This window comes from Ranitomeya imitator, chromosome 2 (genome assembly GCF_032444005.1).
Source record: "Ranitomeya imitator isolate aRanImi1 chromosome 2, aRanImi1.pri, whole genome shotgun sequence".
Classification (NCBI taxonomy): domain Eukaryota; kingdom Metazoa; phylum Chordata; class Amphibia; order Anura; family Dendrobatidae; genus Ranitomeya; species Ranitomeya imitator.
This window is the reverse complement of record NC_091283.1, coordinates 681,617,078-681,638,803: the sequence shown is the minus strand read 5'-3', so window position 1 is coordinate 681,638,803 and position 21,726 is coordinate 681,617,078. Positions and strand designations below refer to the sequence as shown.

Here is a 21,726-nt window from a genome sequence, read left to right as displayed (position 1 = left end):
CCTGTATCGGGCTTATCTACAGCATTGTGTAATGGTGTAGATAAGCCCCCTATGTATTCTGAAAGATAAGACAAACAGGTTATATTATACTCACCTAGGGGCGGTCCTGCTGTGGTCGGGTCCGGCGCCTCCCATCTTCATACGATGTCGTCCTCTTGTCTTCTTGCCTAGGCTCCTGTTCAGGTGTACTTTATCTGCCTTTTTGAAGGCAGAGCAAAGCACTGCAGTGCGCAGGCGCCAGGAAAGGTCAGAGAGGACCTGCACACAGCAGTGCTTTGCTCTGCCCTCAACATGGCAGAAAAAGTACGCCTGCGCAGGAGCCGTGGCAAGAAGAGGACGACATCGTATGAAGATGGGAGGCGCCGGACCCGGACCGTGACACCCATCGGACGTCAACGGGACCGCCCCTGGGTGAGTATAATATAACCTGTTTTTCTTATCTTTCGGGATACATCAGGGGCTTATCTACAGCATTACAGAATGCTGTAGATAAGCCCCTGATACTGGTGGCCTTAAGGTACCGTCACACTGGACGATATCGCTAGCGATCCGTGACGTTGCAGCGTCCTGGCTAGCGATATCGTTCAGTTTGACACGCAGCAGCGATCAGGATCCTGCTGTGATGTCGTTGGTCGCTGCAGAAAGTCCAGAACTTTATTTCGTCGCTGGACTCCCCGCAGACATCGCTGAATCGGCGTGTGACGCCGATTCAGCGATGTCTTCACTGGTAACCAGGGTAAACATCGGGTTACTAAGCGCAGGGCCGCGCTTAGTAACCCGATGTTTACCCTGTTTACCAGCGAAAAAGTAAAAAAAAAAAAAACACTACATACTTGCCTTCCGCTGTCTGTCCCCGGCGCTGTGCTTTCCTGCACTGGCTGTGAGAGCTGGTCAGCCGGAAAGCAGAGCAGTGACGTCACCGCTCTGCTTTCCGGCCGCTGTGCTCACAGCCAGTGCAGGAAGCAGAGCGCCGGGGACAGACAGCAGAAGGTAAGTATGTAGTGTTTGTTTTTTTTACTTTTACGCTGGTAACCAGGGTAAACATCGGGTTTCTAAGCACGGCCCTGCGCTTAGTAACCCGATGTTTACCCTGGTTACCCGCATCGTTGGTCGCTGGAGAGCTGTCTGTGTGACAGCTCTCCAGCGACCAAACAGCGATGCTGCAGCGATCGACATCGTTGTCGGTATCGCTGCAGCGTCGCTTAGTGTGACGGTACCTTTAGTTTATAGGCCATTTATGTGGTGACAGATTCCATTTAACAAAGTTTGGAATTTTTTTTTCACCACCCAGATAAAAAAAATGAACCTAGACATAGTGGGTGTCTATGAACTCATAATGACCTGGAGAATCATAATGGCAGGTCAGTTTTAGCATTTAGTGAACCTAGTAAAAAAAGCCAAACAAAAAACAAGTGTGGATTGCACTTTTTTTTTGCAATTTCACCGCACTTGGATTTTTTCTAGTGCATGCCATGGTAAAACCAATGGAGCCGTTCAAAAGTACAACTCTTCCCGCAAAAACAAGCCCTCACATGGCCATATTGACGGAAAAATAAAAGTTATGGCTCTAGTAAGGAGGGGAGTAAAAAAACAAAAACGCAAAACCACATAAAGCTTCTTTTTTGCCGTTTACTGATCGGATTAATTTTGTTTATATTTTGTTCGATCAGGCGTTTCTGAATACAGCGGTATCAAATGTGTTTTTATTTTGAGTAGGGCAAAAGGGGGGTGATCTGTATGTGTGTATATGTATGTATATATATATATATATATATATATATATATATATATATATATATATATATATATATATATTTATATATTTTAAAAATATTTGTGTAACACTTTTTTTTTTTTTACTTGGGAGAAAAGAACCAAACATATGGTCAAAAAAGAAATGTTAGGACAATAGACATAAGGATAAAATACCTTTATTAGTGATGGTGGTGTCAAATCTGCTGTCACGTGCCGGGAAAGTTATGGGCTCAGTACCAGAGCCTGCACTAAAGTAAGAGAGACAATGTATGACATACCTATACGTCTTAGGTCCTGAAGGGGTTTAAGGTAAGGTAAAACTAAAATCATAACACAAGGCGATATTTACCCTATATTTTGACCACTGTTTTGACTTTATAGCAGACCTACTGCTCAGTTGGTTATATTAGTTATATGTGTGATGAATACCTTCAAGAAAAACAAATGTTGTTCCATCTGTTTTAACTTAGTTCTTACTTGACTGGGTGAGCCAAAGTTTGGCTGGAATTCATGCAAAAAAGCTAAACGTAGGAGAGGATGTTGTGCAGAAGCTATGGATCTTTTTGGATAATATGTTACATAGCCAAAGATTACAACGTATTATGGAAGAAGGCAAGTCTCTAAAGCTTCGGTTTTCTATGGCTCAGGTAATCATCTTTTTTTTTTTTAATATGGATTAAAGGGGTTATCCACAGAAATGTGATTAAATAAATACTTGAATATGTTAACAGATTTTTATTACCTTTATTTAGCAAACAGGTATGCTTTGCGTCAGAAGAATTTTAAACATAGCAACTTCCATTTAGCAATGTGAAGCCGTCCTAGCACAGGCAGCATGAAGAGCCAGACAAACGTCCTCCCTGCACTGCACTAAAACTGTTATTCTGACAGAGATGGATATTCATTCTCAGTCTGGTAACTAAGGGGTTTATCGTTTCCTTTAGTCCAGATTCACTCGTTGTCCAGTCAGTGACTGAACAGAGGAATGGGAGTTCATGATGCCCGACAAGACGCTGCTCTGACTGGATTACCTCTTCGTGCAGCCCGTACTATACACTGATGGTAGCTGCCATCTTGGAATTTTGACCGAATGCAGTAGATAAAACATACCTTTTTGCTAAATATTTTTTTCTCTAAATACCTTTAACATATAAATATGTATTTTATATCCATTTTTAGAGAACCCCCATTTAACATTTGCTTTATACTGTTCATTTAAAAAAAAATACACCTTACTCACAGATTTATATTGCATAGGTGTTCCAATCTCCAGATAGAAAGGAAAAATCGCTGTACATGTGTGAATCAATCTCTGTTAAAAACATACAACGTAAGGTTTCGCAACTGCTCATCTTGGAAGGTTGTGCTGGTGCAGGCACAAGACTGAGAGTAGCTAGAAAAATTCCACCTGGGCTGCTGCACTGATCGCTCGTACAAATGCTTCAGCAAGGAACCAAGAATTGAAACCGATAGTGAAGAAGTGCAATATCACTCAGTTGCTGCCGTGAAGTAGGAGAGGACTGTTATACCTGATGAAAAGAAGAGGTCAGACTGTCCCTGAAACACACAATCTAATAAATCCTTTTATACCTGGAACTGCCATGTCCCCTTCACAGCAGCGCCCTAGTCATGTTGCACTTCTCCCTTGTTGGTGTCAATCTCCATATACTAGCGCAGGTCCCACCAGTTCAATTACTGGCTTGATTATGGTACCGAACAAGGTTTTATTTATCATCACATGACCTGTTTTCTATGTGATGGGGCTCATTTTAACCCCTTTTACCATGCAAGGCTGTTTGCACGTTAATGACGAGGCCAATTTTTTACATTTTTGACCAGTGTCACTTTCAGGTTAAAAACTGAAAACGTTTCAACTGATCGAACTGATTCTGAGATCTTTTTTTCGTGGCATATTGTACTTCATGATAGTGGTAAAATTTCTTCTATATCACTTTTGCAATTTTCAAGCTTTTATTTTTGATGTCTTTAAATCAGAGTGTTATATCACACAAAATAGTTAATAAATAACATTTCCCACATGTCTACATAACATTTCCCACATGTCTGCTTTACAATATTTGAAGCTTTTTTTTGTTAGGAAGATATAAGGGTTAAAAGTTGACCAACGATTTCTCATTTTTCCACAAAATTTACCAAAAATTTTTTAAGGACCACCTCACGTTTGAAGTGACTTTGAGAGGAACCTATATGACAGAATATGCCCCAAAGTGACCATTTTAACCCCTTACGCCCCAAGGGTAGTTTGCACGTTAATGACTGGGCCAATTTTTACAATTCTGACCACTGTCCCTTTATGAGGTTTTAACTCTTTAACGCTTCAACAGATCCCAGTGATTTTGACAATGTTTTCTCGTGACATATTGTACTTCATGATAGTGGTAAAATTTATTTGATATTACCTGCTTTTATTTGTGAAAAAAACGGAAATTTGGCGAAAATTTTGAAAATTTTGCAATTTTCCCACTTTTAATTTTTATGCCCTTAAATCACTGAGATATGTCACACAAAATACTTAAGTAACATTTCCCACATGTCTACTTTACATCAGCACAATTCTGGAACCAAATTTTTTTTTTGTTAGGGAGTTATAAGGGTTAAGGGTATGTGCACACGATGCAGATTTAGTGCAGATTTAGTGCAGAACTGCAGCAGAAACGCTGCAGAATGGCACTGTGATTTACAGTACAATGTAAATCAATGTGAAAAAAAAAGCCTGTGCACATGGTGCAGAAAAATCTGCTCAGAATCGCTGCAGATTTCAAAGAAGTGCATGTCACTTCTTTTGTGCCCTTCTGCCGCGTTTCTGCACCCCTCCATTATAGAAATCCACAGTGGTAAAATCTGCACAAAAAACGCATAAAAAACGCACCTGCGGAATCTGCCAGGAGATGCAGATTTAGTGCAGAAAATTCTGCACCACATTTCCTACGTGTACACATAGCCTAAAAGTTGACCAGCAATTTCTCATTTTTACAACAACGTTTTTTTTTTTTAGGGACCACATCACATTTGAAGTCATTTTGAGGAGTCTATATGATAGAAAATAACCAAGTGTGACACCATTCTAAAAACTGCACATCTCAAGGTGCTCAAAACCACATTCAAGAAGTTTATTAACCCTTCAGGTGTTTCACAGGAATTTTTGGAATGTTTAAAAAAACATGAACATTTAACTTTTTTTCACAAAAAATTTACTTCAGCTCCAATTTGTTTTATTTTACCAAGTGTAACAGGAGAAAATGGACCCTAAAAGTTGTTGTACAATTTGTCCTGAGTACGCCGATACCCTATGTGTGGGGGTAAACCACTGTTTGGGCGCATGGCAGAGCTTGGAAGGGAAAGAGCACCATTTGACTTTTCAATGCAAAATTGACTGGAATTGAGATGGGACCCCATGTTGCGTTTGGAGAGCCACTGATGTGCCTAAACATTGAAACCCCCACAAGTGACACCATTTTGGAAAGTAGACCCACTAAGGAACTCATCTAGATGTGTTGTGAGAACTTTGAACCCCCAAGTGTTTCACTACAGTTTATAACGCAGAGCCGTGAAAATAAAAAATCATTTTTTTCCTACAAAAATGTTTTTTAGCCCCCCAAATTTTTATTTTCCCAAGGGTAATAAGAGAAATTGGACCCCAAAAGTTGTTGTCCAATTTGTCCTGAGTACGCTGATACCCCATGTTGGGGCACACGGGAGAGCTCGGAAGGGAAGGAGCACTATTCTACTTTTTTTTTTTAATTCGTTTATTAACAAAATAAACGGTCTTACATACACATTTGCATCCAAGGTTATTAAACATAGTATGCAGTACATATAAACTGCAGTACATATAAACTGCATTGTTAAGCATATAATAAAATACAATTTTTGCCTATAACCAGCGTTATCTTGTGCTTGTTATAAATGTTGAATCAATTGTAACATATGCATTATGTAAATAAGAAAACTTATAAAACCGGAACGCTTGAATTAGAACTGTATCTACTCTAGCTATTAACTCACCGCATTACCTCGTGCCTGTCCCTCCATGCGATATCCCCAACCCACGACAAATCTACAGAGTAAGATGGGAAGAATTCCATCTACCCCAATTTTTTTCACATTTTCCTGGACACCCTCTGTTCTGATATAGCGTGCGTTCATATGGGATAATCGAGTTAACCAGATCAATCCAGGTTCTTGTAGATGGACATGAGCTCCCCATCCACCGCAATGCGAATACCTTCCGTGCCATAAAGAGCGTCTCAAGCAAGAAAATGTCAATGTAATGATCCCACGTCTCCTCCTCCCATACTCCAAATATACAAACCAGTGGATCTTGGGGAACGAGAATTGATACCAATGATGCTAGTAGTGATGTCCTCTCTTTTCAGTAATGAAGAATAATAGGACATCTCCATATCATGTGGATGAAGTCTGCATCCGATGAGTGGCATCGCACACACTCTGATGTTTGGAACCGACCCATTTTAAAAAGCCGTATCGGGGGTTAAGTATGATTGGTGTATTATATATAGCTGGGTCATCCTGTTGTTAACTGATGGTGATACTTTAATTGGAGATTCAAGAATATCGTCCCACTCCTCCTGCATATTAGAAAGAAGTCCCCCACACTTCCCCTTAACAGAATTGACAGTAGACGTAGCGCCCGAAGATAGCATATAGGTATATAAAGAGGAGATAAGACATTGGGGGCCTTGTGATTTTAAGAATTCCTATCAAGGGTAGAGAGGATATAGCTCGACCTGCACCTGTCTGTCTCATATACGATTTGAACGGCTGACCTAAGTTGTAGATATCGAAAAAATTGGGATCTCGGTATACCATGTTTGGTTTGCAATTGCTCAAAAGACACAAAGAACCCCCCATCATACAGATCATCTATTGAGGAGACACCATGCCCGATCCAAAAGTCTGTGGATGGGTGGTTCAATAAATCTGGAAAATAGCCATTTTTCCACAGGGGCATCTCTGCTATAATGTCTAGGGCTAGCAGATGGGAAGCAGGGGTAGCAGACGGGGGATACTAATTTTCTCCAGCTCCAGGAAGTTTAGTGGACAATCAATTTGGGCTGACTGAAGCAAGTGGCTTTCAGAGATGGGAAGGTATGGTAATTATTGGGCATCCATTTATTCAGGGCTCTAGCCTGACCAGCCAAGTAATATAGATACAAATCCGGCAACGCCGCTCCACCCCCCTGCTTTGGTCTCTGTAGCGTAGATAGCTTAAGTTTTGGTCTAGATTTCCCATATGAAAGTTGTGATTTGAGAATTCAGATTTGCAAAGAAGGATTTAGGGATTAGCACAGCACTGTGTTGAAGACAGTAGCTGAGCTTGGAGAGCAATATCATTTTGATTAAGTTGACACGACCAGCTACAGATAGTGGGAGTTTGTTCCAAGCTGCAAATTTAGATTTAACGAATTCTAACAATGGGAATATATTAAAGGGACACTGTCACCCCCTCCAGCCGTTATAAACTAAAAGAGCAACCTTGTGCAGCAGTAAAGCTGCATTCTACCAAGGTGGCTCTTTTAGTTTTTGTTGCTGTTATTCCCAAAATAAAGGTATTTATAATTTTGCCCAAATACCTTTCTTCAGACCTGGAGGCAGGTCTGAACCCCCCTCTTTGAAGCGCCCAACTGCCGTCAGTCATATCTTCTGGGGCGCTGGTCGCTGCCCCCTCAGCGCTGTTTTTCTCTGAAATCCGGCGCCTGTGCTGTTCTCTTCTGCTTGGGGCAGGCGCATTGAACATTGGCCATCTGACCTCACCTGCTGGGTTGCAGACTGCGCCTGTGCGGGCAGTGCGGCCACCCAGCTACTGAATCCCAGCCCCGCAGTGTGTCATGAATTATGCACAGTGCGGGGCTGGGATTCAGTAGCTGGGTGGCCGCACTGCCGCACAGGCGCAGTCTGCAACCCAGCAGGTGAGGTCAGACGGCCAATGTTCAATGCGCCTGCCCCAGACAGAAGAGAACAGCGCAGGTGCCGGATTTCAGAGAGAAACAGCGCTGAGGGGGCGGCGACCAGCGCCCCAGAAAATATAACTGACGGCAGTTGGGCACTTCAAAGAGGGGGGTTCAGACCTGCCCCCAGGTCTAAAGAAAGGTATTTGGGCCAAATTATAAATACCTTTATTTTTGGAATAACAGCAACAAAAACTAAAAGAGCCACCTTGGTAGAATGCAGCTTTACTGCTGCACAAGGTGGCTCTTTTAGTTTATAATGGCTGGAGAGGGAGACTGTGTCCCTTTAAGTTGTAGGTCAGATCTACTATATTGAGAAATGTGTATGCCTAGATATTTGAAGCTGGGTACAATAGGGAGGGAGGAAAGGGTCCCAAGGCCGGGCATTGGAATATGGGAGAGAGGCATCAACATGGATTTATACCAATTTATGTATAGGCCTGAGTATCTACTAAATTTATCTATGGTAGCAATTAACTGCGGCAATGTTTCCTCCGCCTTATCCATAAATATCACCATGTCCTCAGCGTATAGACCAATGGTCTATACTGACCAATGTCAGTAGAGGACCTTACGCGTATCGCCAGAGCCTCTATTGCGAGGGCGAAGAGGGCTGGGGAGAGAGGGCGGGTTCCTGGCGGGTCCCTCTGTATAATGAGAAGGGTTTAGAAATGGATCCATTAACAATTATACGGGCCCTGGGCTTCATATACAATAGATCCACCCACTTCAAGAATTTATCCCCAAAACCATACTTTTTCAAACATGCTGATAGAAAGGGACACTCAAGAGAGTCGAAGGTTTCGGCTGCATCCAGCGATGCCAGTGCCCAGGAGTTGTCTGGTACCAATGAGCTATACTGTACTAGACTACTAACTAGACCCGTCTAATGTTGATAGAAGTATTTTTGCCCGGCATAAAACCCGTTTGGTCCGGATGTGTAAGGTCTAGTATAATCGAGTTCAGTCTAGTGGCTAGGATTTTGGTAAAGATTTTATAGTCTACATTTACCAATGATATAGGGCGGTAAGATCCACATTCCAATGGGTCTTTCCCCTCCTTTGTAAGTATAATAATGTTCACCTCATAAAATGTGTCAGGCATAGAACCCTCTTCCCACATCCCCCAAAACACTTTCAACAAGAATGGTGCCAGTGTATCACGATACTTCCTGTATAATTCAATGGGAAACCCATCTGGACCAGGGGCCTTCCCAGAGGCCATATCCGTCAAAGCATGTTCAATCTCCTCCAAGTCCGCATCCATAAAGGATCGCTGAGCTGAGGTCAGTACGGGAAACGTTATATCCGATAAATAATCCAGGTTTTCCAGAATATCAAAGTATCTCCTCAGTTGAGGACACCAATGATCCGTTTGGTGTTCGAATCTGTAATATAGTATTGGATACGTTATGGTGGCGTACCAAGAAAGCCAAGAATTTGCTAGCTTGGTTTCCCTATTCAATATAGGATTGACGAGTAAAAAATAGTTTACGCTTAGATTTAGTGTCTGTATTCTGAACATATAGCCTCTGGGAAGACAGCCACTCAAGCCTATTACCATTAGTTGGATCAGATATATATGCAGACTCCGAATCTTTTAGTTGTTGTTCCACCTCGTCATCCTCCCTTGAGGTCACCCTTTTTATGTAAGATATTGTAGGAGATAGACACCCCCTTAGATATGCCTTAAGGGCGTCCCAAAATAGGTTGGTGTTTTGGGGCCCCGGGTGGGATGAAATAAAGCAATTCAACTGGTCGACAGTTCTATCACTGGAGTCTATTAATTTAAGCCAAAACTGATTAAATTTCCAAACTATGCCGCTACTTGATTGCCCATATTTAAGTTTAAGAATGACGGGACTGTGGTCAGATATTCCCCTATTACCATGTTCAAAACTATCTTCCCATACTGCCAAACCCTCGGATCCAAATATATATTCTAGGCGAGAGAGAGAGAATGTCTGGTAAATGAGTGACAGGTATAGCCTTATACCCCGGGATGGCGCGTTCTCCACAGATCCAACCAACCACTGCCCTCCATAAATAAAGCCAATTGGGATGGAGCCTGAGAGGAGGACTCCCCAGCCGTCTCATCATCCAGTCTCAGCCTATCAAGGAGGCTATCCAGGACTAGATTAAAATCTCCCATACTGATGACATTTGCGTCTGGAAAACTTAGGGCAAATCTCATTGCCATCCGAAGTATTGATATATTAGCTGGAGGAGGGTTGTAAACACATAATATGACATATTCATGGGTTAATTAATGCATGTACAAAGACGAACCGACCTTCAGAATCCCTCCTAGCCTCCCTCATCTCCCATCTGACGTCTCTATGAATTAACAGTGAGACCCCTCTTGAGTAGCTAGTGTGAAACGCGTGTATGGACCATTGTACCCACAGTTTCTGCACACACTGGGCCGTGTCTCTAGTCAAATGTGTCTCTACCAATGCTACTGCTACAATATGTGGATGGTAGCGCTTGATCTGTGAAAATACCTTAATCTTTTTCAGGGGAGATTTAATACTACGTACATTCCAGGTCATGCATATTATTTCAGACCCCATACTCACTCATCAAGACATGGTAAATAGTATTGTCCGGGCAGAGCCTACGGATAACACATAGAGGCCGAGAGATCCGTTGGCGGCGATTTTCTACCTACAGAACAGATATAGAAAAAGAAACAGAGCAAAAATGAAACAGTGTAGGAGCGTAGTCCCATGCTCCTGTTATCAAGTGAAAACGGGGATACCCTCACTAAATTCAGTGTCCGGTATTGTTAGGTGAGACACCCGCACAGAAAGCTCAACTAACACTGATCTACAAAGCTATCCAGAACCTGTCCCCTCCCTATATCTCTGAACTAATCTCCCAATATCTTCCCTCACGTAATCTCCGATCCTCCCAAGACCTCCTACTCTCCTCCACACTTATTCGTTCCTCACACAACCGCCTCCAAGATTTCTCCCGAATATCCCCCATCCTCTGGAATTCCATGCCTCAACACGTCCGACTATCCACCACCCTCGGCTCCTTCAGACGGAACCTGAAAACCCATCTCTTCAAGAAAGCCTACAGCCTGCAATAACCATTCTGCCGCCTCACCATCGCCAGAGCTGCCGCCTCGCCATCGCCAGAGCCGCCGCCTCGCCCCTACCTTCTGTCTCTTCGCCACTTTCCCATAGAATTTAAGTCCGCAAGGACAGGGTCCTCTCCCCTCTGTACCAGTCTGTCACTGTAAACCTGCTTACTGTAATCGATATCTATAACCCTGTATGTAACCCCTTTCTCATGTACAGCACCATGGAATTAATGGTGCTATATAAATTAATAATATATATAATTATCCGCACAAGTACATTAGGATTTTTTTTACATTGGACACCTTGTGGATCTGTAGCTACTCAGCTGCCTCCTCCGGATCAGTGAAGAATATAGAGGAACCCTCATGAACGACCCGTAGTCGGGCGGAATAAATCATGGAGTATACAACATTCTGGTTTCTAAGTTGTTTCTTAATTTCCATGAACCCGTGCCTGCTGCTTCTGAAGCTACATGGAGAAATCCGGAAAGATCGAAATTGTGGCATTGTGGAATTTGATAGGGGTCTTCTGCCGTGCCAGACGTAGAATAGTGTCTCTCTCCTCGCAGTTGAGAAGACGTGCCAAAAAAGGTCTCGGCGGAGCTCCAGGAGGGAGGGGTTTCGTGGGAACCATATGGGCCCTCTCCACAGAGAAGGTTGAGGAGAATTCGCCTCCCAGAGAAGTCTTAAGCCAATCCTCTAGGAATTCCTCAGGCCGTTGGCCCTCCGAGCGTTCCGGCAGACCAATAATTTGAATGTTATTCCGACGCAGTCTGTTCTCCAGGCGCCTTTTGTTCCCAGGCATTTATGGAGCCAGCCACCCGGCAGAGGCAGCAGGGAGGAGGGGGCCCAGACCCTCCAAATCACAAACACCGGTAGGGCAGGTTACCCACAGATAGGGGAACACGGGGCCCAATTTCCTCCACCAGGGCCCAATTTCCCAGAGCACTCACCGCTTGTCCCCTCAGTGTAGTGCAGGATGCGTGCTTACCTCCCAGACAGCGCTGCAAATGTAGTGCTCAGCGCTGCGTCTCCTCCTGTCAGAGCGCACGCTTATGTGGTGACCGCTGCCCACGCCATCACCGCCCACCAAGTTCCTCTAATTCCCGGTGCACCAGAGCCCAGCAGCATACATCGTAAATCCCAGGGAGTTTTCAAGGCTCAGGGGGGAGTCCCGGCACTGGTAGAAGCTGGCACCGCCAGGTACCTTGTTAGAGCGTGCGCTTGTAAAATGGCCGCCATCTCACACTGGTCTCGCTGCTCCTGCAAGCTCCGCCGGCTCTCAGCTCTCCTCCGGTCCTCACAGCGTTTCCCGCAGCAGCCATACACCTTCCAGGGTGCAAGGGGACTACAAATCAACATGCAGCCCACACTTTAAAGGGGTCTAAGTGGCAGGATACCATCAGGATATTGGGAGCTCTCCCGGGGTACGTCTTCTCTCTTCAGCTACATAGCCACGCCCCACTGTTTTTACTTTTTCAACGCAGAATTGGCTGGAATTGAGATCAGACGCCATGTCGCATTTGGAGAGCCCTTGATGTGCCTAAACAGTGGAAACCCCCAATTCTAACTGAAACCCTTACCCCGACCACACCTCTAACACCAACCACACCCCTAACCCTAATCCCAACCCTAACCACACCCCTAACTCCAACACACCCCTAACCCTAATCCCAACCATAACCCTAACCACACCCCTAACCCTAATCCCAACTGTAAATGTAATCCAAGCCCTAACTGTAGCCCTAACTGTAGCCCTAACCCTAATGGGAAAATGGAAATAAATACATTTTTTAAATTTTATTATTTCTCTCTAACTAAGGGGGTGATGACTGGGATTTTATTTACTATTTATAGCGGGTATTTTAGCGGATTTTTGATAGGCAGCTGTCACACACTAAAAGACGCTGTTTATTGCAAAAAATAGTTTTTGCGTCTGCACATTTTGAGAGCTATAATTTTTTTATATTTTGGTCCACAGTCATGTGAGGTCTTGATTTTTGCGGGACGAGTTGACATTTTTATTGGTATCATTTTCGGGCATGTGACATTTTTTGATCGCTTTTTATTCCCATTTTTGTGAAGCAGAACGACCAAAACCAGCTGTTCATGAATTTCTTTGGGGGGGGGGGGGGGAGGGGGCATTTATACCGTTCCACGTTTGGTAAAATTGATAAGGCAGTTTTATTCGTGGGTCAGAACGATTACAGCGATACCTCATTTATATCTTTTTTTATGTTTTAGTGCTTTTATATGATAAAAACCTATTTTATAGAAAAAGTAATTATTTTTGCATCGCTTTATTCTGAGGACTGTAACATTTTTATTTTTTCGCTGATGATGCTGAATGGCGGCTCTTTTTTTGCGGGACAAGATGACGTTTTCAGCGGTACCATGCTTATTTATATCCGTCTTCTTGATCGCGTATTATTCCACTTTTTGTTCGGTGGTATGATAATAAAGCGTTGTTTTTTGCCTTGTTTTTTTTTTTTACGACGTTCACTGAAGGGGTTAACTAGTGGGACAGTTTTATAGGTGGGGTCGTTACGGACGCGGCGATACTAAATATGTGTAATTTTTATTTTTTTTTTTATTTAGGAATTTTTATTTTATTTTATTTTTTTTACACATCGAAAATAGAATTAGACTTACCGGTAATTCGGTTTCTAGGAACCTTCCACGACCGCATATGGAGGTTTCCTCTTCGCCCTAATGGGGAACAGGAAATATGGAGAGGTTAAAAGGCCCTCCCACCTCCCACTCACCAGTGACTTATAACTGAAAACCATAGCATCGGTTTACCTTGATTTTTAATCCAGGAGTATATAGGGAGGGAATTAGCGCCGTCGTGGAAGGTTCCTAGAAACCGAATTACCATTAAGTCTATTTCTATTTTCTCTAGTCACCTTCCATGACTGCATACGAAGGAATACCAACTAATTTGGCGCTAGGGAGGGACAACGGCCTGGAGAACTTTCCGGCCAAAGACCAATCCTTTATTGGGCATTAAGTCCAATCTGTAATGTTTGGAAAAGGTATGTAACGAGGACCACGTTGCTGCCCTGCAGATCTGTTCTGCCAATGCACCTGCTCTTTCTGCCCAGGAGACTGATGTAGACCTGGTCGAGTGGGCTTTAATCCCCACTGGAGGTGTCCTGTTTTGAGCAAGATATGCTTCCGCTATAGCTTTCTTAATCCAGTTAGCAATAGTACTCTCTGCTACTTTTTTCCCTTTATTTTGTCCGGAGGGATGGACAAATAGATTCTGATCATTTCTATAAGAGCTAGTTTGCTCTAAATAGAATAGTACAACACGTCTAACGTCAAGAGTATGAAAACTTTCTTCTTTTGGATTTGCTGGATTTTGGCAAAAAGGTAGAACAATTTCCTGGGAGCGGTGGAAATCTGAAACAACTTTTGGAAGAAAGGAAGGGTCGAGACGTAGCACTATGGAGTCATCTCTAATGGACAAGTAGGGCTCTCTTATTGAGAGGGCCTGTAGTTCTCCTACCCTTCTTGCTGAGGTTATAGCTACCAGGAAAAGAGTTTTGTAAATAAGAATTTTTGGAGAACAGGAGGATAACGGTTCAAAGGGTGGACCTGTAAGCCCCTGTAATAGTACATTAAGGTCCCATAGGGGCACCATCGTTTGTGTTTTAGGATTCATCCTAGAGGCTGATGTCATGAACCTCTTAATCCAGCGATGATTTGCTAGATCCTTGTCAAAAATAGAACTGAGTGTGGAGACTTGGACTTTCAAGGTGCTAGGCCTGAGGCTTATTTCTAAGCCTTTTTGTAGTAAATCTAGAATTTGAGACAAATTCGGATTGAAGGGATCTGATAGTTCAGGGAGACAGAAAGATGAAAATTTCCTCCAGATTTTATTGTAAATGGCATTGGTTATCAGTTTCCTTGATTTCTGAAGTGTAGAAACTACTGAGTCTGATAGACCTTTAGCTCTCAGCACCTGGGCTTCAATAACCATGCCGCTAGCTTCCATTTGTAAGAATCTAGGAGATGAATTGGTCCCTGCGAGAGAAGATCGTCTTCTACCGGAAACTGGATCGGGCCGTCTACCTGTAGGTCCACAATCAGGTTGTACCAGCTCCTTTTTGGCCACAACGGGGCTACCAAAATAGTTGGAGTCTGTTCTTCTTGGATTTTCCGCAAGACTTTTGCCAAAATCGGAATTGGTGGAAACGCATAGGCAAGGTGAAAGTTCCACCTCTGGACTAGAGCATCCACCCCTCTGGAGCCGTCCATGGGGTTTTGGGAGAAGGCTTCGACTTTCATGTTTTTGGAGGGATGCGAAGAGGTCGAATTCTGGAAGACCCCACATGTTTACAAGCATGTTGAAGTTTCGGTTGCTCAGGCTCCATTCCCCCGACTGTATATCCTGGCGACTCAGATAGTCTGCCTGGGTGTTGGAAGATCCTTTCAGGTGAACTGCCGTCAGAGATAGAAGGTGCCTTTCTGCCCAGTAGCATATTCGGGTAGATATGTTCCTTAAGTTGTTGTTCTTTGAACTGCCCTGGTGTCTGATGTGAGCCACCGCAGTCATATTGTCCGAATATATATGAACATGATGTCCCCTGATAAGCTGACTCCCGATTAGAAGGGCTTCCTCTACAGCTTTTAGTTCTCTGTAGTTGGATGACTTTCTGCTTGTTGCCCAGTCCCAGAGCCCTTGAAAGGGGTATCGCTTATCATGGGCCCCTAACCTCTCTTCCTGGCATCTGTTGTAATTGTAGCCAATGGGACTTGAGTCCAATTGACATCTTTTTTGTAGATTTTTCAGGTTTACCCACCAAGCCAGGGAGGCATTAACATAACCCGGCGTGTATAGCCTTTTGTTCAATGAACTGGGGTGACCGTTCCAATTCTGTAGAATATGTGCCTGAAGAATTCTGGAGTGGGCCTGGGCCCAGGGTACCGATTGAATGCAGGCTGTCATGGATCCTAGGAGTGACATGCCTTCCCTGATCATAGGAGATCTCATGTTTCTGAAAGTCTTGACCTTTGTTGTCAAGGTTAGACGATGGTCCTCTTGAAGAAAGGACATTTGCTTTGCCGAGTTTAGGAGGGCACCCAGGAACTTCCTGGATTTGGAGGGCCGTAGGTGTGATTTTATTCTGATTCGGGACCCATCAAAGAGACGTCAGAATATTGAGAGTTTTCGAGACATGAAATTCCAGGATCACTTTGGTGAAAGCTACTATTAATAGGTCGTCCAGATAGGGTACTATACAGACGCCTTGCTTCTGGATAAAGGAGACTACTTCCGCCATTATTTTGGAAAATACTCTTGGTGCAGAGGAGATTCCAAATGGAAGTACGTTAAACTGAAAATGCTCTATTAGATGTTCCCTTTGTACCGCAAATTTGAGATATTTCCGATGTTTTGGATGAATTGGAATATGGAAGAATGCATCCTTCAGATCGATAGTCACCATGAAGGAGTGAGGTCTTATCACTGGGATGGCAGTTTTTACAGATTCCATCTTGAATCTTCGATATTTTACATTCTGGTTGAGACCTTTCAGATTTATGATAATATGGGACTCGCCCGAAGGTTTGGGTACCAGAAATAGACAGGAGTAATGTCCCAAATCTCTCTCTGATTCCGAAATTTGAGATGACATTTGATTTTTTTTAGATCTCTGAGGCCCGCTTTTAATATTGTCTGGTCTTTTAGGGAGGGAAGGAAGGTGATCTTTAGACCCCGTGGAGGGGAGGAGATGAACTCTATTAGAAGGCCTTCTTTAATGACATTGAAGACCCTGGGGCAATTGGTGATATTTTGCCACTGAAGGAAAAAATTTGAGAACCTCCCCCCCCCCACCGGATCGGAGTCACCGCTTCTCCTGCTGGGACTGCTGCTGTTGTTGTTGAGGGATAAGGATATTTTTCCCCCCTCCCATCGGATAGCTCCATCTTCCAGATTTGCCTTTTCCTCTTTGAGAGGTTTGGGGCTGAAAGGAACGAAAAAACTTTTTCTTAGGAATTTTTTGCTCTGGAAGAGCTTTCTTCTTGTCGGTTGCCTTTTTGCAAGATGTCATTAAGGAAGACCCGAAAACATGGTCATCTTTAAATGGTATGGCGCATAATTTGGCTTTGGAGGTGATATCACCAGACCACATCTTGAGCCAAAGAGCTCTTCTAGCTGAATTAGTTTGCACTAATGATCTGGCGGCAACTCTGATGGTCTCCATAGAGGCATCCGCCAGGAATCCAGTAGCTCTAAGACTGGGTAGAGAATCCAGCAATTCACCCCTAGAAGTACCCTGTGATATATGGGATTCTAGTTCCCCTAACCAGCGGAAAAGGGCTCTTGCTACACAAGTTGAAGCAATATTGGCTTTAAGGGCTACCGTAGAAGTCTCCCAAGATTTCTTCAATAGGCTCTCAATTTTTCTGTCCATCGGGTCTTTTAATTGCGAGGAGTCTTCAAATAGAAGAGCCGTTCTTTTTGCCACTTGAGTCGACCTTGGGGACATCCCATTTGGCCGAATCTCCTTCTAAAGAAAATCTGTGCTTCATTTCTGAGGGAATACTGAGGCGTTTTTCTGGCATTTCCCATTCGTGATTAATCATATCAGTTATATTCGAGTGTACCGGAAATCCTACACGTTTCCCCTTAGTTAATCCACCAAACATCTGGTCCTGTATGGACTGTGGTTCCGACTCCTCCCCCAGCCCCATAGTACTGCATACAGCAGATACTAAATCCTCAATCCACTCTGACGAAAACAAATATTTTCTTGTTTCAGAGGTCATAGGGGACATAGATTCCTCCCATCTACCTGAGGATGAGGCATAGGAGAGGTCTGATTCAGTCTCAGAATCCTCGTCCTGAATTTTCCTTTTCTTTGCTGGAGAAAGTGGTGGTGGGGGTGTAGGAGTGAAGGCCGCTAGGGAAGATTGCACCTCTTGCTTGACTAGCGAGTGGATTTCTTCCAATAGGGAAGGTTGCTCTGCTCTGACAGTTTTGTCAGTACATGATCTGCAGAGCTTTTTCTCCCATAATGGGGGTAATTTAATATTGCAGATGGCACATTTCTTTTTAATAGAAGTTTTAGGGGTAGACTTGTCTCCCTGCAACGATAGGGGGAGAGCGTGTCAGAAATAATAAAGACCCCCTATGTCATCTATTTAAGGACCCCCGTCCCTGCAACACTTACTGTGGCAGGGGCAGCACTGGGCTCTGCAGGCGCAGGGCAGGTATTGCCTTCCATGTCAGGATGGTCTTACATGCGATGTTTTCTGGCAGGTTTTATGCAAGATAGCAGGCCCCTGCCCCCAGCGATGAATTTCCTCCCCGAGGCACGAGGTGCCGCCGGCGGAAGTGCTGCACAGAGCGGCAGATCAAACCGGAAGTGACATGCGCGATCACTTCCTGGACGCCGGTAGAACGCGCAGAGGGAGATGAGACCGGAGAGCTCAGAGAGGACTCCAGTCGGGATCACTGGCCTGCTTTGCCCTCTAGGGGGTGCGGGAAGGCTAGGAAACGGTCCCGAGCACACCGCAGAGGGCCGCGACGGGAGCAGCACAAGAGGGGAGGTGAGACACGACTCGAGCTGCCCGGCTTTAGTTAGGGAAAACCCAAACAGGTCCTGTAGTCGCCGGCCACCACAGCACACAGAACCTCTCCCATGGGGAACAGGAAATACACTGCTGAGTGGGAGGGCCTTTTAACCTCTCCGTATTTCCTGTTCCCCATTAGGGCAAATAGGCAACCTCCGTATGCCGTCGTGGAAGGTGACTAGAGAAATATATATTTTTTTAACTTTATCACATTGTCCCAGGGTTTGACATCACACTATAGGGTCAGATCGCTGTTCTGACACTTTGCATAGCACTGTCAGATCAGCTATCTGACATGCAGGGCTGCAGGCTTGCCAGCTCTTGCTCTGAGCAGGCGCTTGTAAGCCACCTCCCTGCAGGACCCGGAAGTAGCCCCACGGCCATTTTGGATCCGGGGCCTGCAGGGAGGAGACGCTCGGTACAAGGTGAGCACATCGCCTTTTACCGAGGGTCTCAGGGGAGCACGCAAGGAGCCCCCTCCCTGCGCGATGCTTCCCTATGCCCCCGGAACGCTGCGATCATGTTTGATCCCAGTGTTTGGTGGGTAATGTGCCAGGAGCGGTCCGTGACCGCTCCTGGCACATACTGCCGGATGTCAGCTGCGATAGTCAGTTGACACCCGGCCGATTGCATATGACATATTATCCTGTCACTGGGAATTAAGTCCCAGGTCACTTCGATGGGATAGTACATCATATGGAATTAAGGGGTTGAAAACTGCACCCCTCAAGGTGCACATAACCACATTCAAGAAGTTTTTTTAACCCTTCAGGTGCTTCATAGGATTTTTTTTTTGGAATGTGGAAGGGAAACGTGAACATTTTACAAAATTTTTTGCTTTCAATCCAAATTTGTTTTATTTTTGCAAGGTAAAAGGAAAAAATGGACCCCAAGAGATGTTGTGCAATTTCTCCTGAGCACACCAATATCCCATATGTCGGGGAAAACCACTGGGCGCACGGCAGAGCTCGGAAGGGATGGATCACCATTTGACTTTTTGAATGCAAAGCTTGCTGGAATAATTTGCAGAGCTTCTGATGTGCCTAAACAGTGGAAACCACCGAAAAGTGACCATATTGAAAACTAGATCCCGTCTGGGAACTTATCTAGATGTGTATTGAGCACCTTGAGCCCATAAGGTACTTCACAGAAGTTTATAACTTTAAGCCATGACCATAAAAAAAATCTCACTTTTCACAGATTTTTGTTTTAGTTCCAAATTTTGCATTTTCATAAGTGTAACAGGAGAAATTGCTCCATACAATTTGTTGTGCTATTTCTCCCTAGTGCGCAGATATATAATATGTGGAGGAAAACATCTGTTTAGGTGCATGGCAGGGCTTGGAAGGGAAGGAGCGCCATTTGACTTTTTGAATGTAAATTTTGCTGGAATTTGCATTTGGAGAGCCCCTGATGTGCCTAAACATGGAAAAAAACAAACAAAAGTGACACCATTTTGGAAAGTAGACCCCCTAAGGAACTTATCTAGATGTGTGGTGAGCACTTTGAATCTCCAAGTGTTTCACTACAGTTTATAACGCAGAGCCGTGAAAACAACACATTTTTTTTCCCACAAAAATTGTTTTTTAGCCCTCAGTTTTGTATTTTCCCAAGGGTAACAGGAGAAACTGGACCCCAAAAGTTGTTGTCCAATTTGTCCTGAGACCGCTGAAACCCATATGTGGGGGGGAACCACCGTTTGGGCGCATGGCAGAGCTTGGAAGGGAAGGAGCGCTGTTTGGAATGCAGATTTAGATGGAATGGTCTGCAGGCATCACATTGAGTTTGCTGAGACCCTGATGTACCTAAACAGTAGAAACCTTCCACAAGTGACCCCATATTGGAAACCAGACCCACCAAGGAACTTATCTAGATGTGTTGTGAGAACTTTAAACCCCCAAGTGTTTTACTACAGTTTATAACTAGTGATGAGCGAATATACTCGTATAGTATTATTTAGTGCTCGGAGTTTGTTTTTCTTGCCGTAGCTGAATGATTTACATCTGATAGCCAGCATAAGTACATGTGGGGGTTGCCTGGTTGCTAGGGAATCCCCACATGTACTTATGCTGGCTAACAGATGTAAATCATTCAGCTGCGGCAAGAAAAATTAAATACTCGGAGGACCCCCGAGCATGCTCGAGAAGTCTCGAGTAATGAGTATATTCGCTCATCACTATTTTTAATGCAGAGCTGTGAAAAATAAAAAATCAATTTTTTCCCCGCAAAAATGATTTTTTTTTTTTAGCCCCCCAAATTTTTATTTTCCCAAGGGTAACTAGAGAAATTGGACCCCAAAAGTTGTCCAATTTGTCCTGAGTACGCTGATACCCCATATGTTAGGCGTGCGGGAGAGCTCGGAAGGGAAGGAGCACTGTTTTACCTTTTCAACGCAGAATTGGCTGGAATTGAGATCAGATGCCATGTCACGTTTAGAAAGCCCCTGATGTGCCTAAACATTGGAAACCCCTCAATTCTAACTGAACCCCTAACCCCAACATACCCCTAACCCTGACACACCCCTAACCCTAATCCCAACCGTAAATGTTATCCAAACCCTAACTTTAGCCCCAACCCTAACTCTAGCCCCAATCCTAACCCTTACTGTAGCCCCAATCCTAACACTTACTTTAGCCCCAACCCTTAGCCCTAACTGTAGCCCCAACCCTAACTGTGGCCTGGAAATTAATACATTTTTTAAATTTTACTATTTTTCCCTAACTAAGGGAGTGATGAAGGAGGGGTTTGATTTACTTTTATAGCGGGTTTTTTAGCGGATTTTTGATTGGCAGCTGTCACACACTAAAAGACACTTTTTATTGCAAAAAATAGTTTTTGCGTCTCCACATTTTGAGCTATAATTTTTCCATATTTTGGTCCACAGAGTCATGTAAGGTCTTGTTTTTTGCGGGACGAGTTGACGTTTTTAATGTTACCTTTTTCGGGAAAGTGACTTTTTTGAACGCTTTTCATTCCTTCATTCCGCAGAATGAACAAAAACCAGGAATTCGTGAAGTTCTTTTGGGGGGGCGCTTATACCGTTCCACGTTTGATAAAATTGATAAACCAGTTTTATTCTTCGGGTCAGTACGATTACAGCGATACTTCACTTATGTCTTATTTTATGTTTTGGCTCTTTTATACAATAAAATCTATTTTATCTAAAAAATAATTATTTTTGCATCGATTGCTTTATTCTGAGGACTATAACTTTTTTTATTTTTTCGCTGATGACGCTGTATGGTGGCTCGATTTTTGCGGGACAAGAAGGAGTTTTCAGCGGTACCATGTTTTTTATATCCCTCAT

At 43.9% G+C, this 21,726-nt stretch overlaps 1 protein-coding gene across 2 annotated transcripts in view; it reads left to right on the top strand.

Moving 5' to 3' along the window:
• Window positions 1-21,726, top strand: part of URB2 (URB2 ribosome biogenesis homolog) — a 290,020-nt gene that overhangs the window by 25,716 nt on the left and 242,578 nt on the right. For both annotated transcript variants that reach the window (XM_069753059.1, XM_069753058.1), the window contains exon 3: window positions 2,226-2,402. In XM_069753059.1, coding sequence (XP_069609160.1) covers window positions 2,226-2,402 — 177 coding nt within the window. The remainder of the gene's footprint in view (window positions 1-2,225; window positions 2,403-21,726) is intronic.